Below are 18,041 nucleotides of genomic sequence, written 5' to 3'. Positions count from 1 at the left end.
AGTTTTACAAATTAAAATCCTGGCAGATGTAGATCTATCTCAGTGAACTTTTGTGTAATATATATATATATATATATGTGTGTATATACAGTATATCTTTTTATTGTGCTATGTTGGCAGTTTCGAACAAATGTTAATGATTAATGATCTGCCTGCAGATTATCACTCAGCTGCTGTACATGACCCGTTCAGCATTACAGGCTTTGTTATTCCCTGCATGCAGTGCTCAGGATTGGTTTGTTGTGTTGCCCTTAGAATAGCAGATTCCAGTCATGCTGTCAGCCAGTGCATTCTGATATGTCCTAAATGTAAACACAGGGACTCTCGAAACAATGACTCAGGCAGGGGAGGCTGGGTCACGTCCTGTTCCCTTCTTGTGACCTTGAGTTTGTCACTTATCTTTCCGTGCTTCGGGCACCAAAACATAAGCTGCTGGAAAACATAATTGTGAACGCTGCTTTTTTTTTCCCCCTGAAAATTTCAATGCTTACGTCAATGTCATTATGAGTATGTATCCAATATAGGTGCTTGTTATTATTTCTAATATGATGGCGATTTATTTTTATTACCGTATTATTTTTTTACATAATGGTGTTAGTATTATCCCAGATCGCAAGGATACCTTGCCACAAACTTGTGGCAGGGTTAAATTGTAATTCTCGTTAACTTGCTGCACACATTCCTGGCAAGTTGTAGACTTGCAGAACACTTGCAGCACAAGTTCTAGTTGACACTTTTTGAATTTGTAGCAAATTTGCTTGGCAAGTCTACAGCAAGAGTCCTGCAGGTCTTAGCAAGAGCTCTGCAAGTGTACAGCACTTTTGCAAAGCACGTTGATCTGGAGACTTGCAATGCAGACTTGCTGTAATCGTGCAACAGAATTGTGAAGCTTGGCAAGTCTGCAATAGTTTAGCAAGTAATTTTCAAACTTGCAGCTCAATTGCTTGCTATCTGGGATATTACATTATTATTGTTGTTTACTGTGTGTAAATTAAAGGCTATGTCCAGTTGACACCCAAATGTGCCCCCAAAACCTCCCTCTCTCCTTCCAGACCATGCACTAGGATTATTATTTATTTTTCCTTTTACCTTGTTCTGTACCAGGAATCTGCTTTTATTATTTCCTGTGACATCATGCTCAGGCATGTAAAAGCCTTGCAGAGGCAGCTGGGAGGTCAGTTCCTACTGATGAAGACACGCCCCCCAGCACTACATCTCCCTTCTCCTACCCACAGTATGTGGACAGGTTCTTGGGAGGCAAGGCAGCAGCATTGTTTTACTGGGAAAGATATCGCGGTAAAGCTGGCCATACACCTATAGAATACCTGCAGCAGATTCCTCCATCTACGCTAAGCTGTGTGGAGGAATCTTCCAATGGGCCAAGCTTCAGTATCTTGGTAGTTGGCCCGCTGGCTCTCACAATATCTGAACAATACCTGCATCCAAACAGATTGTTCAGGTGTTTTGAGAGCCAGCGGGGCTGACGAGCAAGATACTGAAGCTTTGCCCAGTGGGAGTTTCCTCCATCCACACAGTATAGTGTAGAACGAGGAATCTGTTGCACTTTTTCCATCTGACCATAGAAAATCTGCAGATGTATGGCCAGCTTTAGTCCAGTTGATACCCAAATTTGCCCTGAAACCTCCCTATCCCCTTCCAGACCACATGCCAGGGTTAATTTTTGTTCTTTTCCCATAGCAAGAATCAGCTTTTGTTACTTCCTGTGACATCATCTCCAGGCTTGTAAATTTCTTGCAGAGGCAACTGCTGGGAGGTCGATAAAGGCATGTCCCCAGAACTACATCTCTTGTGAGATATTGTGCTTTCCCTCCCCATGGTTCCCTCCCAGTAGGCAGGGCTGACAATGCTTCTTGGGATTTCATTGCAGCAGAGGCATTGTGTCAGTCCAAACAGGAATTTTGAAGCTCTTTGGATTTCTCATTGGACAGATATCTTGCTGCACTTGCAGTGTTTTTAAAGGGATAAACATGGAGAAAGGTGCTTGTGTTGCAGAGATGTACTTATTATTTTCCCCTGACATACACTTTAAGTGGAAGGTTGTTTCTGTTTTTCTTTGAGCTATTAACTACAGGTGCTGAGTACATGCTAGAGTGAAATTGGGGAGGTTGTAAACCAGTGATTTTTTTTTTTTCACTTTTCAAAAGCAAGACCATAACATAGAGGGTTACAGGTACTCTTGATGACTGGAACACAGAGACTCACGCACACATACACTCACAAAGGTTAAACTTGATGGACCTTTGTCTTTAGTCAACCTCAAATAGTATGTAAGATCATGAGTCTTTTCTAGTGTGTCAGCCTGTAGATGGCTAATAAATACCTTGAACAATGGTCACTTTGTTCAGTCAGTGAACCAACAAAGCAAGAAGTCTCTGAACAGGATTCAGTTCCCAGCATCTTTATAAATATGTAATTCTGTTTTTGCAGCTATTCCTTGTTATCACGGCTATACTGATGAGCTGCCGTTTCTTTATCGGGCCCTGGCTCTCAAAGCAATTGTCATATCTGTCTTGGCGTTTGGCCAGAAATACTTTTCTTAGTGACATACTGCTTGTGGGACCTGGCCTACACTCAGGGAGGCATCTTCTTAGAAAATTTCTATTCACTGCCATGGTCACCTAAGCAAATCTGCATTCTAAAGATCCTTACTAAAAATTTAACTTAAAGCTAAACTCCAGGAAAACAGCAAAATATATACATGACATACATACAGTATAAGGTAGATGTTTATCTGGCAAGGGATTTATTTTTTTTGTCCAGACTCTTGTTGTTTTACCCTTTTTCTAGAAACCTGTTGAATAAAATAATTACTTATTCGTGAAAATTCTCCTCAAAATCCTCCTCGTTAATTTCTCTGCAGCTGACCATACTCGTATAGTTTTGAAAAAATGCTCAGTTCTCACATCCACGCTAAAGAGCATGTAAGGGGGAATGCCTCTTACCAGACTATTGTATTATGGCAGCCAATACCCGCGGCTTTTAGAATACCCATACAGTGACTTCAGCTGATTAGGTGCAGTCACTGGCCAACTATTTTCGGCCCGGCTCCATTGACAAACGTCGATTTGAATAATTAACTTTTGTCGAATGGAGTGGTGCTGACGGGGCCACCCACAGCTCAAATTTTTAGTTTTGGTCAGCCTACCTGTGCTCCAGGGAGACTATGTATCCATCTGAGATGATTGCAACTAGCCTAATTATATATGTTTTCGTATAGGTTCTTTGTATTAAATCTTCCACTTTTCTATATACAGTAAATGTTAAGATCTTAAAAAAAAAAAAAATGGAACGCTTATGAATTTGATTTTAAAATGTAATATTAAAACTAATATTTATTTTATATTATACCTCATCCTCTCTCCGCGTGACAATTAGTCTATAAACATCTTGTACACAATAAGGCCAGGCCTTTCCTTTCTGAAGATGTATTTCGTCTCCCACCATTCAGTACAAACATTTCTACCATCAATCTTTGTTTTTATTTTTGCCCTGGTGGTCTGCAGATTGAATTCACCTTGATATCAAACAATAGTATGACTTCACTCAAAAGATATACATTTATCAAACTTCTGTTTGATCAAAGCGTACCCTTTTAAGAATGTATGTATGCCCTAAGTTTGGGCATGCATTATATCACATCAGAGCATATAACATCTATTGATCGATATGCAAATAGAGTGCAGCACTATAAAGTTCATCCTCTTAGTTGTACTGTATACTCTGTGGGCAGCACACCCCAAAGACATGCTGTAAGGTTAATTTGCTTCTGTCTATATTGGTCCTGTATGTATGCATGTGAGATAGGGACCTTAACTTGCAAGCGTCTTAAGGGCAGGGACTGAGGCAAAGTGCTTCGTAAATATCTGCTTTAAATGTTTAAATCAGTAAATAAAAAAGAAATCAAGTGCAAAGATAGAAAAAAAAATGTGCACAGTGTAACACTAGGATACAACCAAGTGCAGAAGAATTATATCAAACAATTTGTGTTAATAAACATATATATAAAAACACAAATATATAAAGTTTGTGCATTTTATATGCATAAAGCAGGTAAAAACTTAAAGACACATACTCTTTATGTATGTACACAGTGGTCCTTCCACAATGCTGACATTAGTGTAACCTACCCTTAATACTCAATTCTTTAGTCTCACCTTTATACATGTAATACATGCAATGGATATATACAGGGCTTGAAAAATCCTCTCGTCTACGACGAGAGGAGGGTGGAGCCCGACGAGCAGCTTCACGGCCGGCCGTTGTAATTTCAAGGCCGGCCGGGAGCTTTACATTCAAGCGATCGAGCATCTCGAGACACGATCTCCCTTTGATCTCCTCTCAATTCCCGAATGCAGGGGATTACATCACTTCCTGCATTCAGTGTCACTCTCCAGCTACATAAGCTGATGGAGCAGATCTCTGCTTCATCGGCTTCTCTGGGGGTCCCTAGGTGACATTAGGGGTCTTGGAGACCCCTGATGTCTTCATGAAGGGGACCTGTCATGTAAATTGGCTATCAAGCCCCCCATGTGATAGCAATAAAGTTGTGTAAAAAAAAAAAAGTAATACACAAATTAAAGAATCATAAAAATAAAAAAATAACGAAGCATTAAAAAAATTAAAACAGAAAATGTTTTTTTTTTTTTTAAAGTCCTCCGCCCCCACATACACATGCAGATATGCGTTGGGTGCGCCTACGTGCAAAAACAACGATTGCGCCTATTGTGCCGCACATGTTACATATAACCGCAAACACAATAATTTTAAGGCCATTAATTACTGATAACACTAAACTGATGAGCGGTAAAAGCGTTTTAAGAGTCGCCAATGTCCAATTTTCAGTGTGGTAGTTTTTTTGCAATTTTGCGGCCTATTTACCCGAGGTAACCCCGTCTTTTATGGTTTACCAAAAAAAGTGTAAGAATAGATGTTTTATACATAACGGAGGGAAACTTTGTTTTTAAATTTACTGTACTTTTTTCATTATATAGTAACAAAATACCCCCCTGTGGTGATTTTATATACCACCAAAAGAAAGCTCTATCTGTCCCTTAAAAATGTTAATTGTGTGCACGCACACACACACACACACACACACACACACTGGCCCAAATGCTCTAAAACCTACCACCGATACTGGAACTTATGCTGCGAGGGAACATAGATTTGGCTTCTTGGCCAATGAGAGAGCCAGGCGGCGGGTTCCTGATTGGCCCGAGAAGCCGACTCCTTGCTGTTTGGCCAGGTCGATGCTGATTGGCTGGGAAGCCACATGGAGCCGGCTTCCCGGGCAATGAAGAAGCTGGGCGGCGTATGATTGCCCGGGAAGCCGCCTCTATGCTAGCTGAAGTACCTGTGTCGGTGCATCATGGATGGCTTTTACCCATCAATGGGGTTAACAAACAGCAAAAATCAACTGATCCACTCCACTCTAACTCCCATGCTCTATATCTCTGAAGGACATCTAAAAGCATCCCACAGTGCTTTCCATAAAAACAACTTTTATTAACGCAATAAAAAAAACACTCACTCACTACAGTGAACACAGTAATGCACTCAGTACACATAAATACAGGTGACAAAGATTCTAAAGCCTTACCACACTAAAAAAATTGGATGCAGTTACAATTTATAGTAAAACCAAAGATATTTGGGACAGAGTAAGGAATAGTTAAGTTTTTTTACTTTTTTTCCAGGTGAGAAATTACCCTTCACTACCTGACAAAATTCTGAACTGAACTCACTTTCTGTCCATGTGACAATGGTCTCCAGGACAAATAGAGAAAGTGAACCTAGTGGGACCCAAACAGCAAGAATAACCTGGCAGGGGTTCTAACTGCTTATCACTCTGTCCAGAACTAAAATAAAAAGTTTTGGCTGGAGTTACACTTTGAGCTCTTTCAACTAAGAGTACACAGGACTCATAGAGAGACATTTATCAAGGAAATAATCAATCTCCATTCACACCTAGACATTCTCTTTTTCAGGCATGAACTGAGGCCATAGAAAACGGTGGGATTCCCTGTGTTGAGCGTTTTGAAGCTTTGAACCTTAAGGTGCAAAATGTCTAGGTTTGATGGGGCCATGCTTAGAAAAGTGAATGCAATATATATATACTGTGTGTGTGTATATATATATATATATATATATACAGGGCTCGAAAATCCACTCGTCTGCTCGTCTGTGACGAGCAGACAGTGGAGCCCGACGAGCAGCTTCCAGGCCGGCCGTTGTAATTACACGGCCGGCCGGGAGCTTTACAGTCAAGCGATCGAGCGTCTCGAGAGACGCTCGATCACTTGTATCAGAAGCTGTCACTGCCGTTGCCGGTCCCGAGATCCGCTGTGCCCGATGCGGCCGGGACCGGCACGGCTCTGTGACAGGAGATCAAAGGGAGTTCAGTACACGAACTCCCTTTGATCTCCTCTCAGTCCCCGAATGCAGGAAGTGATGTATATTACATCACTTCCTGCATTCAGTGTCACTCTCCAGCTAGAGAAGCTGATGAAGCCGATCTCTGCTTCATCAGCTTCTCTGGAGGTCCCTAGGTGACATTAGGGGTCTTGGAGACCCCTGATGTCTCCATAAAGAGGACCTGTCATGTAAATTGGCTATCCCATAGGGGGCTTCTTAGCCCCCCATGTAATAGCAATAAAGTTGTATGTAAAAAAAAAAAAAAAGTAATACAAAAATGAAATTCATAAAAAAAATAAAGAAGCATAACATTTATTTTTTAAAACATTTTTTTAAAGTCCGCGCCCCCCTAATACACACGCATATATGCGTCAGGTGCGCCTACGTGCCGCACATGTTGCATATCGCCGCAAACGGAGTGAGAGCAATAATTTTAGAGCCATTAAGGCCGGGTTCACACCTGGGCATTTTACAGCGCTGATCGACATGCTGTAAAACGCCCTTCAAGTGAAATCCCATTATTTCCTATGGGTATGGTTCTCACTTGGGCGTATTTCAGCGTGTCGGAACGTGCTGAAAAACGCTCTATGCCCAAAGAAGTACAGGAGCTTCTTTGTGGCGTATTTCCGCGTGTATCCATTAGGATACAGTCTGACAGCCCTCGTATACTGTGATTATATACCTCCAAAAGAAAGCTCTATCTTTCCCCAAACTTTTTTAACATAAATTGCAAGGCTATAGTCCGGTCATGCTGACTGGTGACATTTTTGACTGACTGGTGAGACATCAAATTTTTCAAGCCCTGTATATATATATATAATTTTTATTTATTTGCCACTACACGCAGTCAGGGCCAGGCAGCAGAGACAGGTCTGCAACAAAAATACCACAAAATGTAATTTAACATCCTGCTGCCCCTGGCTTTGGCCAGGTCCAGAAAATAAAAAATTGAACAGTGCTCTGTTTCACTGGACCTGACTGTGCCGGGTCAGGAGTAACCTGATGTAAACCAGACACATGTCCATTTAAATTTGATTCCCCATAGACTGACATGGGGTCCAGTCATTTCAGTTTTTCCTCAAACGCACTCGCCGACATCCGATCCATACTGATCAGGAAGGGTTCAATGCATCCTCTCCTTATCTGCGAAAGGGGCCTAAGAAGTGATCAAGGGCAGGTTTTATAATGTTGCAGTGCCACTTTATAGCAGCAGAGGTAGGGATTTATGAATCAATCTGTCTCATGATCCATCTCTCTGCTTTTTTAAGCATTGCTTTGCTGTGCAACAGAATTGGCACATCTCCCTCATGGTCTGCATTTTACATGTTTTGATAAATCTGCACTGTGTGATTGTACACGGTAATCTGATTGACAGCAATTTTTGCAGCTAATATAAATCTGGAACCAAATGTCAGCACTGCCCATTTGTAACATGGCCCAGTGTGTGCGGTTTTCAAATGCTTTTATATGTTTTGTTTGAGTAATTTTTCCACCCCTGTTAACTGACTTCTTTGAAGGGAAAGAAATATACGAGGGCAAGTTTTGAAAGAAGTAAAAGTTAGGAAAAGGGGAACAACTTTATGCCTTAGCGGAATTTATATTTTTAGATATATAAAAAAAAGTTATGTTTGTTTTCTGAGGGTCTGAAATCGGCATTACAAAATTCCGACCTAAGTAAGTAAACTAGCTACTTCAATGTCTTGAGAAAACATGCTCCAAGCTTGCAAGGCCGTAAAAAATGTTAGGAGATTAAAAGGAGCTGTTCATTGTAGGTTGCCTTTTTGGTTCCTTGAAGTAATACAGCAATAACAAATATTCTTGGAAGTTCCCATTGCTTTTGTTTTTACGAGCTTTAATAAGAGATCGGTCAGTCAGAACCTATGTAAATATGCACCATTCAATGTGTACTGCAATATTTATAAGTGCTCTCTATGTGCACTGGTTCATTTTATGGTTAAGTTGTATTTCCGATAAAGCTTTTCTTAGTTTAAATTGCATGGTATGTAGAAGTCATTTTGGATCTGGGAGAACTTTTGACCTTGTGCAAAAAACTTTCCGAACACTTTTTCAAACGTGAACCGAACCTCCCAGTTAGGAACCTTGCTACACCCTGACATACAGGGCATGTGTCTTCTGCTGTGTGCCCCAGGTTTTCAATGATAATGTTTCCACCATGCCAAGAATAATGCATAATAGTGTTTTAGAGCACTGTGCAATTTATCTACTACTCCTCTTGCTGCTTGATTTAAAAAAAAATGTTTTTGTCATTTCACTAGGGATGCACCGATACTGATACTAGTATCAGTATCAATACCTGGTATTTGAGCGAGTACTCGCCCAAATGCTCTGATACTATTCCCGATACGATAAGTTCCGGTATCAGAAAGCCAGGCGGCGAGTCATTACACGCCACCCGGCTTCCTGATTGGCTTCCTGATTGGTCGGGAAGCTGGCCAATCAGGAAGCCGGTCGCTGGTTATTACCTGGTCACCTGGTGAGGAGGGGGCTTGGAGTCTGCTTCCCAGCCAGTCAGGAAGCCAGAGGCGGGTAATGACTCGCCGCTCAGCTTCCTGATTGGTCGCTCACTAATACTTGGTGAGAGCGCTGATCCATCTGACTGGCCTTGTTTCTTGGTCCTGAAACGGCTGTCGGCAAACTGGGACAGTAGGGTGCACATGGCTCAGTTCTAAAAGAGTACAGCAGGGAAGGGAAGAAAGACCAAAGAAAGAGAAGACAATTAAAAGAAAGGTGAAACTAGAGATTACGTGAGTGATAGGAAAATACACACTTTTTGGTATGTTATGCTACAAGCCCAGAAATATTACAAGCTACGTGCCCGGGTCTTTTAGGGCACCAACTTTCTTAGAACCTTCTAAGTTGGGAAAGAGGGAACACCTGTTAGCACAGAATATTTAGGCAAAACTTTTTTATTGTTGGATAGAGTAAGGGAAGGATTATAACTTCTACCATCAATGTAGTTCTTTACCAAAGTGCATAATGAATCTCTTCTATATGCTACTTATTTAGCTTAAACTATAAGGAGCCGCTTGTTTCATTTGTTGGGCAAGCATTGGCTACCTTTCAGCAATAAGTAGATATAAACCCAATTACTAAAATCTCACAAATCTGTTGCATGTTATTGTATGATCAGAAGTATGTATGATCAATCATTTTAAATCTCCAGCTTTCATTTAAATAAATAGATTTTTTTCCATTAAGGTCTTTGTTCCAGCTTGCTTTCCTGGAGTGCTCGGCATCGTTGCTCTGTCACATATAGCTCTAGTGGAGACTTTAAATAGTCTTGCCTATGCTTAATACGCAGGGCAGGCAATGTCTGTCATTGTCACCTAAAGGAAGCCTGTCCTTAGCAACTATATGCCTTTTCATCCACAAAGATCTTTATTGATTGCAGCAGGTTTCAGCAGACAACAGGATGCAGCAGATGATTAGAAATACTGTATTTGCAGGTCAAACGACGGTAATGCTTTTCCCCATGCGAGCATATTAACATGTGGCCATGAGACAAGCAGCCATGATACCAAAAAGGCAATGCAAAAAGAAAGGGGAAATGCATCATAAAATGGGAGGGAATACAGAAAAGATGGTGCAATAACCAAAATGATCACAAGATGACAGCACATGAATCAGCAATACTACTGCTCATAATACATGGCTTAAAGGAGAACTATGGGGTTAAGGCTTTTCTCCATAGTTCTCCTTAGGGTAACGGGAGGACACAAACTAGCATCCTCCCGTCACCCTAGGCTCAGTATCGCGGTATACTGAGACGCCGCAGTATACCGTGAGCTGCTGCTCGCGGTATACTGAGACGCCGCAGCTGAAGCGGATCCCGACATTTGTGCCGGGATCCGCCCAGCTGCGTGACTGACAGCTGGCTCTGTCTATCTAGAGGCAGAGCCAGCTGTACCCTCCCCTGTCCGTTCCGCCAGTCAGCGCTGGCGGATCGGAGCAGGGAGGGGGGAATCCAGCCCCTCCCCTGTCACGGCAGAGAGCCGTGACAGGATCGATAGGTGAGCGAACGCCGGTATGTGTTCACTCACCTCCCGATCTACAGAGCCGACCTGTGACAGTCTCATTGTCACAGGTAGGCTAGAACTATGAGGTGAGTGAAAATCACTCACCTCATAGTTCTCCTTTAAGGAATTAACTAGAATTTTTCAATTCACATTAATATGAATATTAACCATAACTATGCATTGTATCATATTTTCATACAATAGATGTAACACCACAAATGACATGCAGCCGCCATCAGAGCTCAAGTACTCCATGCTGCCAAAAGTTTGTAGACACCTGAACATCTCTCCTCTATGAACTTGTTGGACACCCCATTCCAAAACCATGGCCATTACTACTAGGCTGCCTCTCCTTTGAGGTTTTAACAGCCTGTGATCTTCTGAGAAATCTTTCCCTAAGATTTTGAATTGTGCCTGTAGGAATTTGTGCCCATTATGCCAAAAAAAATAAATAATATTTGTGAGGGTAGGGACTGATGTTGAAGGACTTGGTTCACAATCGCCGTTCCCATTCCCAAACCATCTTTTTATGTACGTGGCTTTGTGCACCTCAACTCAATTTGGAGATGTGTCCTTATACTTTTAGCCATATAGTGTGGACAGAAAGTGGCTGCAAAGAATGTTTGGATGTATTTTTATTGGTAACGATTTTAGTAACTCAATGGAAGCTTGTAGATTTCCGTACAAACGTTCATACAGCATAATCTCATCATAATAATCAATAATGCCAACAGAGACTTGACAAATTTTATTTTAAATTTTGTTTGATATTAACATTCAGTTTTGGAATGAATGGAGTTTCCCGAATGAACCCACATTCACTGTTAGAATTTTGTTGGAGCAACATTTCCAACCTGCTCTTTCGATTTCTTTTTTTTTTTTCCAGTCACTAGGGACCATTTTGTGCTGATTGGGTTTGCTCCCAGACCATACACTATCCATATTCGTCACTATAGTTAAAAATTAATGTTGATTTTACCCTATTAAGTATTAGAAAATAAACCAAATGTTCTGAAAACCCCAAATTTTGAACAAAGTTCTACTAGTGTATGGCCAGCTACTAAGTTACAAAAAATCCAGCTGTGCAGCATAGGCCTGAGGGGCTCACTGTTTACAGTGCTAAAGAAGTGTAAAACCTTATCTGATATACAAGTAAACAGACCCGTCTCTCCAGCCTGCTTTGCAAAATGCTTTTACACAAGCTTTCTGGACAGCACTCTCATAATCTGCTGACTTGTGGCTTGTAAAAAAAACGCAGGGTACGTGCCAGTGTTTGCGTCTGAAGCTTATCGGTTTGTGCTTCTTCCTGTTTGAGTCACAGAGATTTTTATCTCTTATGTGTTCTTTTGTAGAGATTTTTATGGTTGCCTTCTCATGTACTTCTCTGGGTTAATCATTCCAAGCGATCTGCTTTTATGGTGTTCTGATGTATAAGCAGATACAGATGAATTTTATGCTAAAGAACTAGAGACTTGTGTTTGCAAGTTGGCGCAGGTCCACTAGAATCTGTTACAGCACACAATGAATGCCTCCAAGATGGTTTTATTGTAAAATAATTCCCGTTGCTCATGAGTGATAATTGCTCTGCACAATAAATAATTATAATTAGGTTACTGCACCATGATTTGAGCAGACCTGGTTTGTGTTTTTGCTCAGCAGTCCATACAGTAGTGGTAACCAAATTTCTGTATATGGCAGGGTTGTCGGCTGTACAAAAACACCCCCCAAAAACTATGCAAGGATTCATCCTCTGGTTGCGGTAGAGTGTCTTCCAGTTTTTGTTGTGTTATAATTGTATTATTATGGCGTAGTGGTTAACGCTTCTACCTTGCAGCACTCGGGGTCCTCAGTTCGAATCCCACCCAGAGCACTATCTGCAAGGAGTTTGCATGTTCTCCCTGTGCTTGTGTGATTTTCCACCCACACTCCAAAGACATGCTGGTAGGCTAATTGGCCCTTGTCTAAATTGGCCCTGTATGTATCCATGAGAGATAGCGACCATAGATTGTAAGCTCCTTGAGTGCAGGGACTGATGTAAATGTGCACTACGTACATTGTTGGCGCTATATAAATAATAAATACTATGCAGCTAATTCCGTAGGGAGCTGTTTGTTTCATCTGTTCAACAATCAATTGCTATTTCTAGCTATTGATTGCTAGCCATTTTAGTAGCACAATTAATCCTAATGACATGGCCACCAGCAAGTGGTTAAAGAGTAAAATGAGCTCCTCCTCATGTATCACTTGCCCCTCCCTTTTAGATTGTAAGCCCTCAGGGGCAGGGCCCTCCTCACCATCTTATCTTGAATTGTATTGCGATCATAATGTCTTCCTTATATTGTAAAGTGCTGCGCAAACTGTTGGAGCTATATAAATCCTGTATAATAATAGCTGAGCCCTAAATGTCGCTGGTAAGGATATGGTAACAGAAACTGCATTTGGAGTTGGGTTTTAGGGTTTTGTCCTAAGTACCCAATCGTGTTTGGTATGATTTTGAAGGAGGCTAATGCCAGCTGGAATAGGGTTGCTTTGGACCTTATCTCACCCATCTGCAAGCCTGACACATGAGGTCTGAGGAACTTTTGAACAGTGCCCCCCCTCACATGTGAATCGTTGTATTTGACTCATCAGGAAACATTTTACAAAACACTTGACCTCTGACAGTATGAGAGCTGTATCTCTTTCTAAGCGTTTTTAATTCGTTTTTAACCACCTGTCTCAGGAGAACGAATCAAGAAGCCACGTTTCATAAACTAATAGTCATGTTCCTTATTTTTTAACCAACACTGACCTGCCTGTGGTGAATTGTGTTTTTGTTCTTACCCAAATGTAAGGTCTGGGCGAAAGGAAGGGGTCAAGTTTAAAGACTGTAACTAAAAAAAATTATACATCTGCATAAGTGTCTAAATTACACTAAATTGCAGCAGCATAAAGTACACGTATTATCAGCCGCTCACATGGGATCGTCGTGGGAAAATCGACCCCTTCAAGCTGTCATTAAGCAATCACGTGTACAATGGTATGTTGTAATGATGATAGAAACCATTTTCCAGTGAATGGGCCCATGTAAAGATCAGCAGCTTTTGTGATGTACAAGGAGACAGAACCGCTGCTGCTGACAAGCCAGTTTTTGCATATGGTGGTGTTTGTTCAAGAGGTATTTGGTCAGGCGCCACAATCAGACACTGGTGGTTAAGGCTTCACAGTAGAACATGAAATTAACAGTCATATTGCATTGTAGGAGGCTATTTTTTTTTCTTTAGTATAACCCTAAAGGCACATTACTCATGGAGGTTGATGTATGAAAAGTGTGCTAACAATAAAATATATTGTTTCCCATTGCAACCAGTCAGAATCCTTGTTTTGTTTTCAGACATGAACTGTAGAAACAACAGTTGGAAGCTGACTGGTTGCCGTGGGCAAGAAAAAAAAATTCTGGTAGCATTCTTTTTATTTCTTAGCCAAATGAGCGTTGATCTCCTGCATCCCTCACAGCTCTTACTGGTTTCTCCTGCTGACCTTCGTATTACACTACAGGAGACAGTGGTGATGTTGAGGTCAGCAGGAGAAACGAGTCAATATCTTGTTCCCCCTTGCAAACAATCAAAATTCTTGATTCACTTTCAGAAATGAACTGCAGAAAGTACAATGCAAAAATGTTCGAGTATACTTGCCAGCTAGTCAGCAAAGAAAATAAAAAAATCAAACCACAAATTCTACGCTGTTCCAATTAGTGATTGCCCCTAACAATTACTGCGAGCAGAGGAAGAACACTTGCCAGCTAGTCAGCAAAGAAAAAAAACCAAACAAACTCAAATTCTACGTTGTTCCAATTAGCGATTGCCCCTAATAATTAAATTACTATGAGCAGAGGAAGAACATTTACCTGCCTCCTACTGTGTATGACGTTTATTAACCATTGTTTTTTTTAGAATGACGGGGAGAGAATTCTTCTCAAGATTTCCTGTTCTTTATCCCTTTCTTCTGGAAAAACTAGAAGCTGTTGCCAATACAGTTGACAGGTAACAAAAAATATAAAAAATAACAACTTGAGCTTTTTGTCTTTGATTAAATGTCTTGATTGGTCCATTTTCTGATGTCCATGCTTTGTCTTCTCTATCTGCAGAATAGTAATATAACAGAGGTATAATGGGCTTTTTTAGTGACACACTGACATATTGCTATTGAGTATATCCTAAGTTTGGCTTTTTCATATTTAAGAAGTTTTACTACTTTTCAAGAGCAAAATTGCTAGACATGTGACTTGATATGACGCTTTTTAAAAACACCTCTGAAACTGCTGGAACACTAAAGCCGCTTGCTTTTGTTTGAGGAGTTGGGGTAGCATCTCCACCCAGTAAGCCGCTGGTTTACAAGGGATTGCTGTGTCACATCTATATGCTAAAGAAGCTCAGATTTAGCCCCTTAATTGTCATTTCATTTCTTACTGATGTCTATTATTGCATTTGCTACGCCTATTTTAGCTTGAATGTCCCACCACCAAAGCAATACTGTTTACATTTTCCTTGTCTTGTGCTCCTGGTGTCCTTAAATTTTCAATCACTGTCATAAATTCAATTGTCTAACCTATTTCCCATGCTAGCGCCCATGGGGGTCATCCTTGCCGCTGACCCCTGGTTTTCCATCCTCATTAAAACAAAGTTGTATCAAGGTCTGGTTAAAACTCTATTCATACCTCAGTTTGATCGCCATTTAGACAGCCCCCTACTGCAGCACATTGTAAATGAATCTACCTAATGCATAAGCATTTCTTTTTATTGAAAAAAGGTTTAAAAAGTCATATTTTGATTGCTGACTTTGTACCAATTGCACAGATTTCCCCTTCTTGCCCCAGTGGCAGAGGGTCACAGAGATAAAGTGACTGAAAGTCTCTTATTTATTTTAATTTTTTTAGTAGAGCAGCGAAAGTTTAGAACCTCTGTCAAAATTTTTAGTTGCCTGTGTCTTCTTGTACCAGTGACACACTTTCATTTATTCCTTAAAAAAAATCTCCACAATAGACATCAATAAAACCCTGTGGAAGATGAAGATCTCCAGCAGGCAAGTAGGAACTTTGAATCCTTATTCTTTTTTATTAGAGTGATAGGTCACAAACGTCATAGCCAATGTTTTGGGGCCCAAAGGGTACCTTCTTAGAGCGACATAGTGACCTATCACTATGTCGTCGTGAGGAAGGGACCCTTTGCGGCCCCGAAAACGTTGGCTGCATGACGTTTGTGACATATCACGCTAATAAATAAGCATGAGGATTCAATTCTACTACTGGAGTGCTGGTGATCTTCATCTTCCACAAGTTTAGTACGCATGGCACCATCCGTGTTTATTACTGCGAGCACCACAATTGTTAATTAAGGTCCAATGGGGAGTGCAGGTGACACATCTGGATACTAAGCAGGGCCGGTGCTAGACTATTTTGCGCCCTAGGCAAGACTAGCTACTTGCACCCCCCAGCCCCCCTCCTGCGGCGCAGCCCCCAATCCTCCACTCCGCGCGCGCTGCTCCATTCTCCTGCCGGCTAACTTCCACAGGCGATAGTTGGATATAAGCAGCCGGGACAATAGCCAGACTGCTAGCAGATAGCAGACTGGCTATTGAAACACCAGCAACTGAGCAGAGGAGCGGACCTGAGAGAGAAAGTTGTCTCCTCAGTTCCGCTCCTCTGCTCAGTGGGCAGGTGCAAGAGCCAGCCTGTTACTGGCTTTTGCATATTGAAATAGAGGGGGAGGCCACCATGGGGAGGTAAGTGGTTAAGGCTGCACCCTAGGCATCAGTGCGCCCTAGGCGGCTCCCTAGTTTGCCTAGTGGCAGCACCGGTCCTGATACTAAGCAATAAAAACTTGACAGAAGTTTTACTTCTAACTCTTCTCCATTCTACGCAAACCATAAAAGAATAAGGTTTTAGTTGGAGTTATAAAATGCCATAGGTTCAGGTATTGTCTCTACCTCAGGACCCTGCCAATAAATGACAAAGAAAACTGAATACATTACTAGACTGAAAATTGAATAGTGACCCTATTCTATTCCAGTTTTGTGAGTGCTGCTGCTGGAACAGTCCATGGTAGGAAGACTTGTACTGGACCGATCCATTTCCATTCCTATCCTCACCAGTAGTTGTGAACTGTGAATAGCGCCTGATTAATTGCACCTTCAGTTTGTGGGATCCTCACCAGTTTTATTGGATCATACATAAGGGCTGGTTTAAATAGGCATCAGTGCTGCTGTTACACAGAGTAATATAAAGTCTGTCATTGCTATTCCTTTCTTCTAAAAATAAAAAGTCTAAAGACTTTCAGAGATGAAACTGACTTACTGTAAATAGCACTGAAGTGCAGAAATTATTTTGCATCTCCGTGGGGCATCCTGAAATCCCCAGGCAGCCGTCTGTTCTTCCCTTGTTATAATCCACCAATGGCTATGAAAAGTGATGTGGAAGGATCTGGTACAATCAGCAGTTATTTGGCTGCCAGAAATGTCAAATAGTAGAGCGTTGGCTCTTTCAAATTGAGAGGTGTTGTTAGAATTTTTTAGGAATGTTATATGGAGAACTCTGGAAGGCTTTCCCAACAGCTCTTCCTGACATATCCAACAGCAGCCAGATAGAACCAGAATAACTTTTTACAAATGGCTTAAGAATAGTTTGGAATGTACAGAGTCCATAACTGGGCAAAGGGAAGTGTACACCAACTCAACCAGTCCAGTTCCCTTACAACTCCCTAAAATGGAATTAGCTTCCTAAAAATGATGACAGTATTGGTTAATGTACTTGATGCATTGATGTAAAGATAAGACTGTACACTTCAATTGCTGCATACTGCTGTTTTACTTTCCCTTCATTCCCCTTTTACATATCAAAGAATCTCTTAACCAAATGTAATATGTACATTTAATGTAATATGTACATGTAATGTATTTTTAAAAGAATATCACTTTCTGAATGACACTCTGGAAGAACAGGCGTTAATACAAACCTTCTCTTTTTTGCTTCTGCCATTTTACTTTGAAACCATAATGTCTTGTAATGATTCCCTCGACTGCTGTGTGCCACTATGGCCAACAGCTGTGGTGGCCTCGGAGTCAGGGAAAGGCCCATGCTTGTTTAGTACAGTGCCAGCCTCTGAGTGTGAATGTGATATAATCCATAAAAATTGCTGTGCCCGGGACCTACAATTTCTATAGAGGAGGCTTTGTTAAGTGTCATCTTATCACTGCTCTAATTCACAAATGTATGTTTTCTTATTTTTGTTATTTTACTTTAAGGGGTCTATCTATAAACAATTTCCCATTCCCCCTGTGAATATCTATAAACGTTTGCTTTGTATGAATATATGCCAAAGTGAACTTTCTTTATTTTTGTAGAAAAAGTGGAATTCATTTTCAAATGTTTTCATGTAATATAGCATTTTGACCCCTAGATGGAGCTAAAGGAGCTTAGATAATATTGTATATGCTCCTCAGCACCATCTAGTGGCCATAATGTTATATTACATTTAAAAATACTGTAGATTTCCTTTTTAGAGAAACAACTAAAGAACATTAATTCTGGCATAT

At 41.0% G+C, this 18,041-nt stretch overlaps 1 protein-coding gene across 1 annotated transcript in view; it reads left to right on the top strand.

Moving 5' to 3' along the window:
• Positions 1 to 18,041, top strand: part of THADA (THADA, armadillo repeat containing) — a 454,862-nt gene that overhangs the window by 164,126 nt on the left and 272,695 nt on the right. The window contains exon 25 of the mRNA XM_018556404.1: positions 14,405 to 14,494. Within this exon, the coding sequence (XP_018411906.1) occupies positions 14,405 to 14,494 (90 nt within the window). The remainder of the gene's footprint in view (positions 1 to 14,404; positions 14,495 to 18,041) is intronic.

The sequence above is a fragment of the Nanorana parkeri genome, unplaced genomic scaffold (assembly GCF_000935625.1).
Source record: "Nanorana parkeri isolate BGI_ZX_2015 unplaced genomic scaffold, ASM93562v1 scaffold1, whole genome shotgun sequence".
Taxonomy (NCBI): Eukaryota; Metazoa; Chordata; class Amphibia; order Anura; family Dicroglossidae; genus Nanorana; species Nanorana parkeri.
This window is presented reverse-complemented; position numbering and strand designations above follow the sequence as displayed.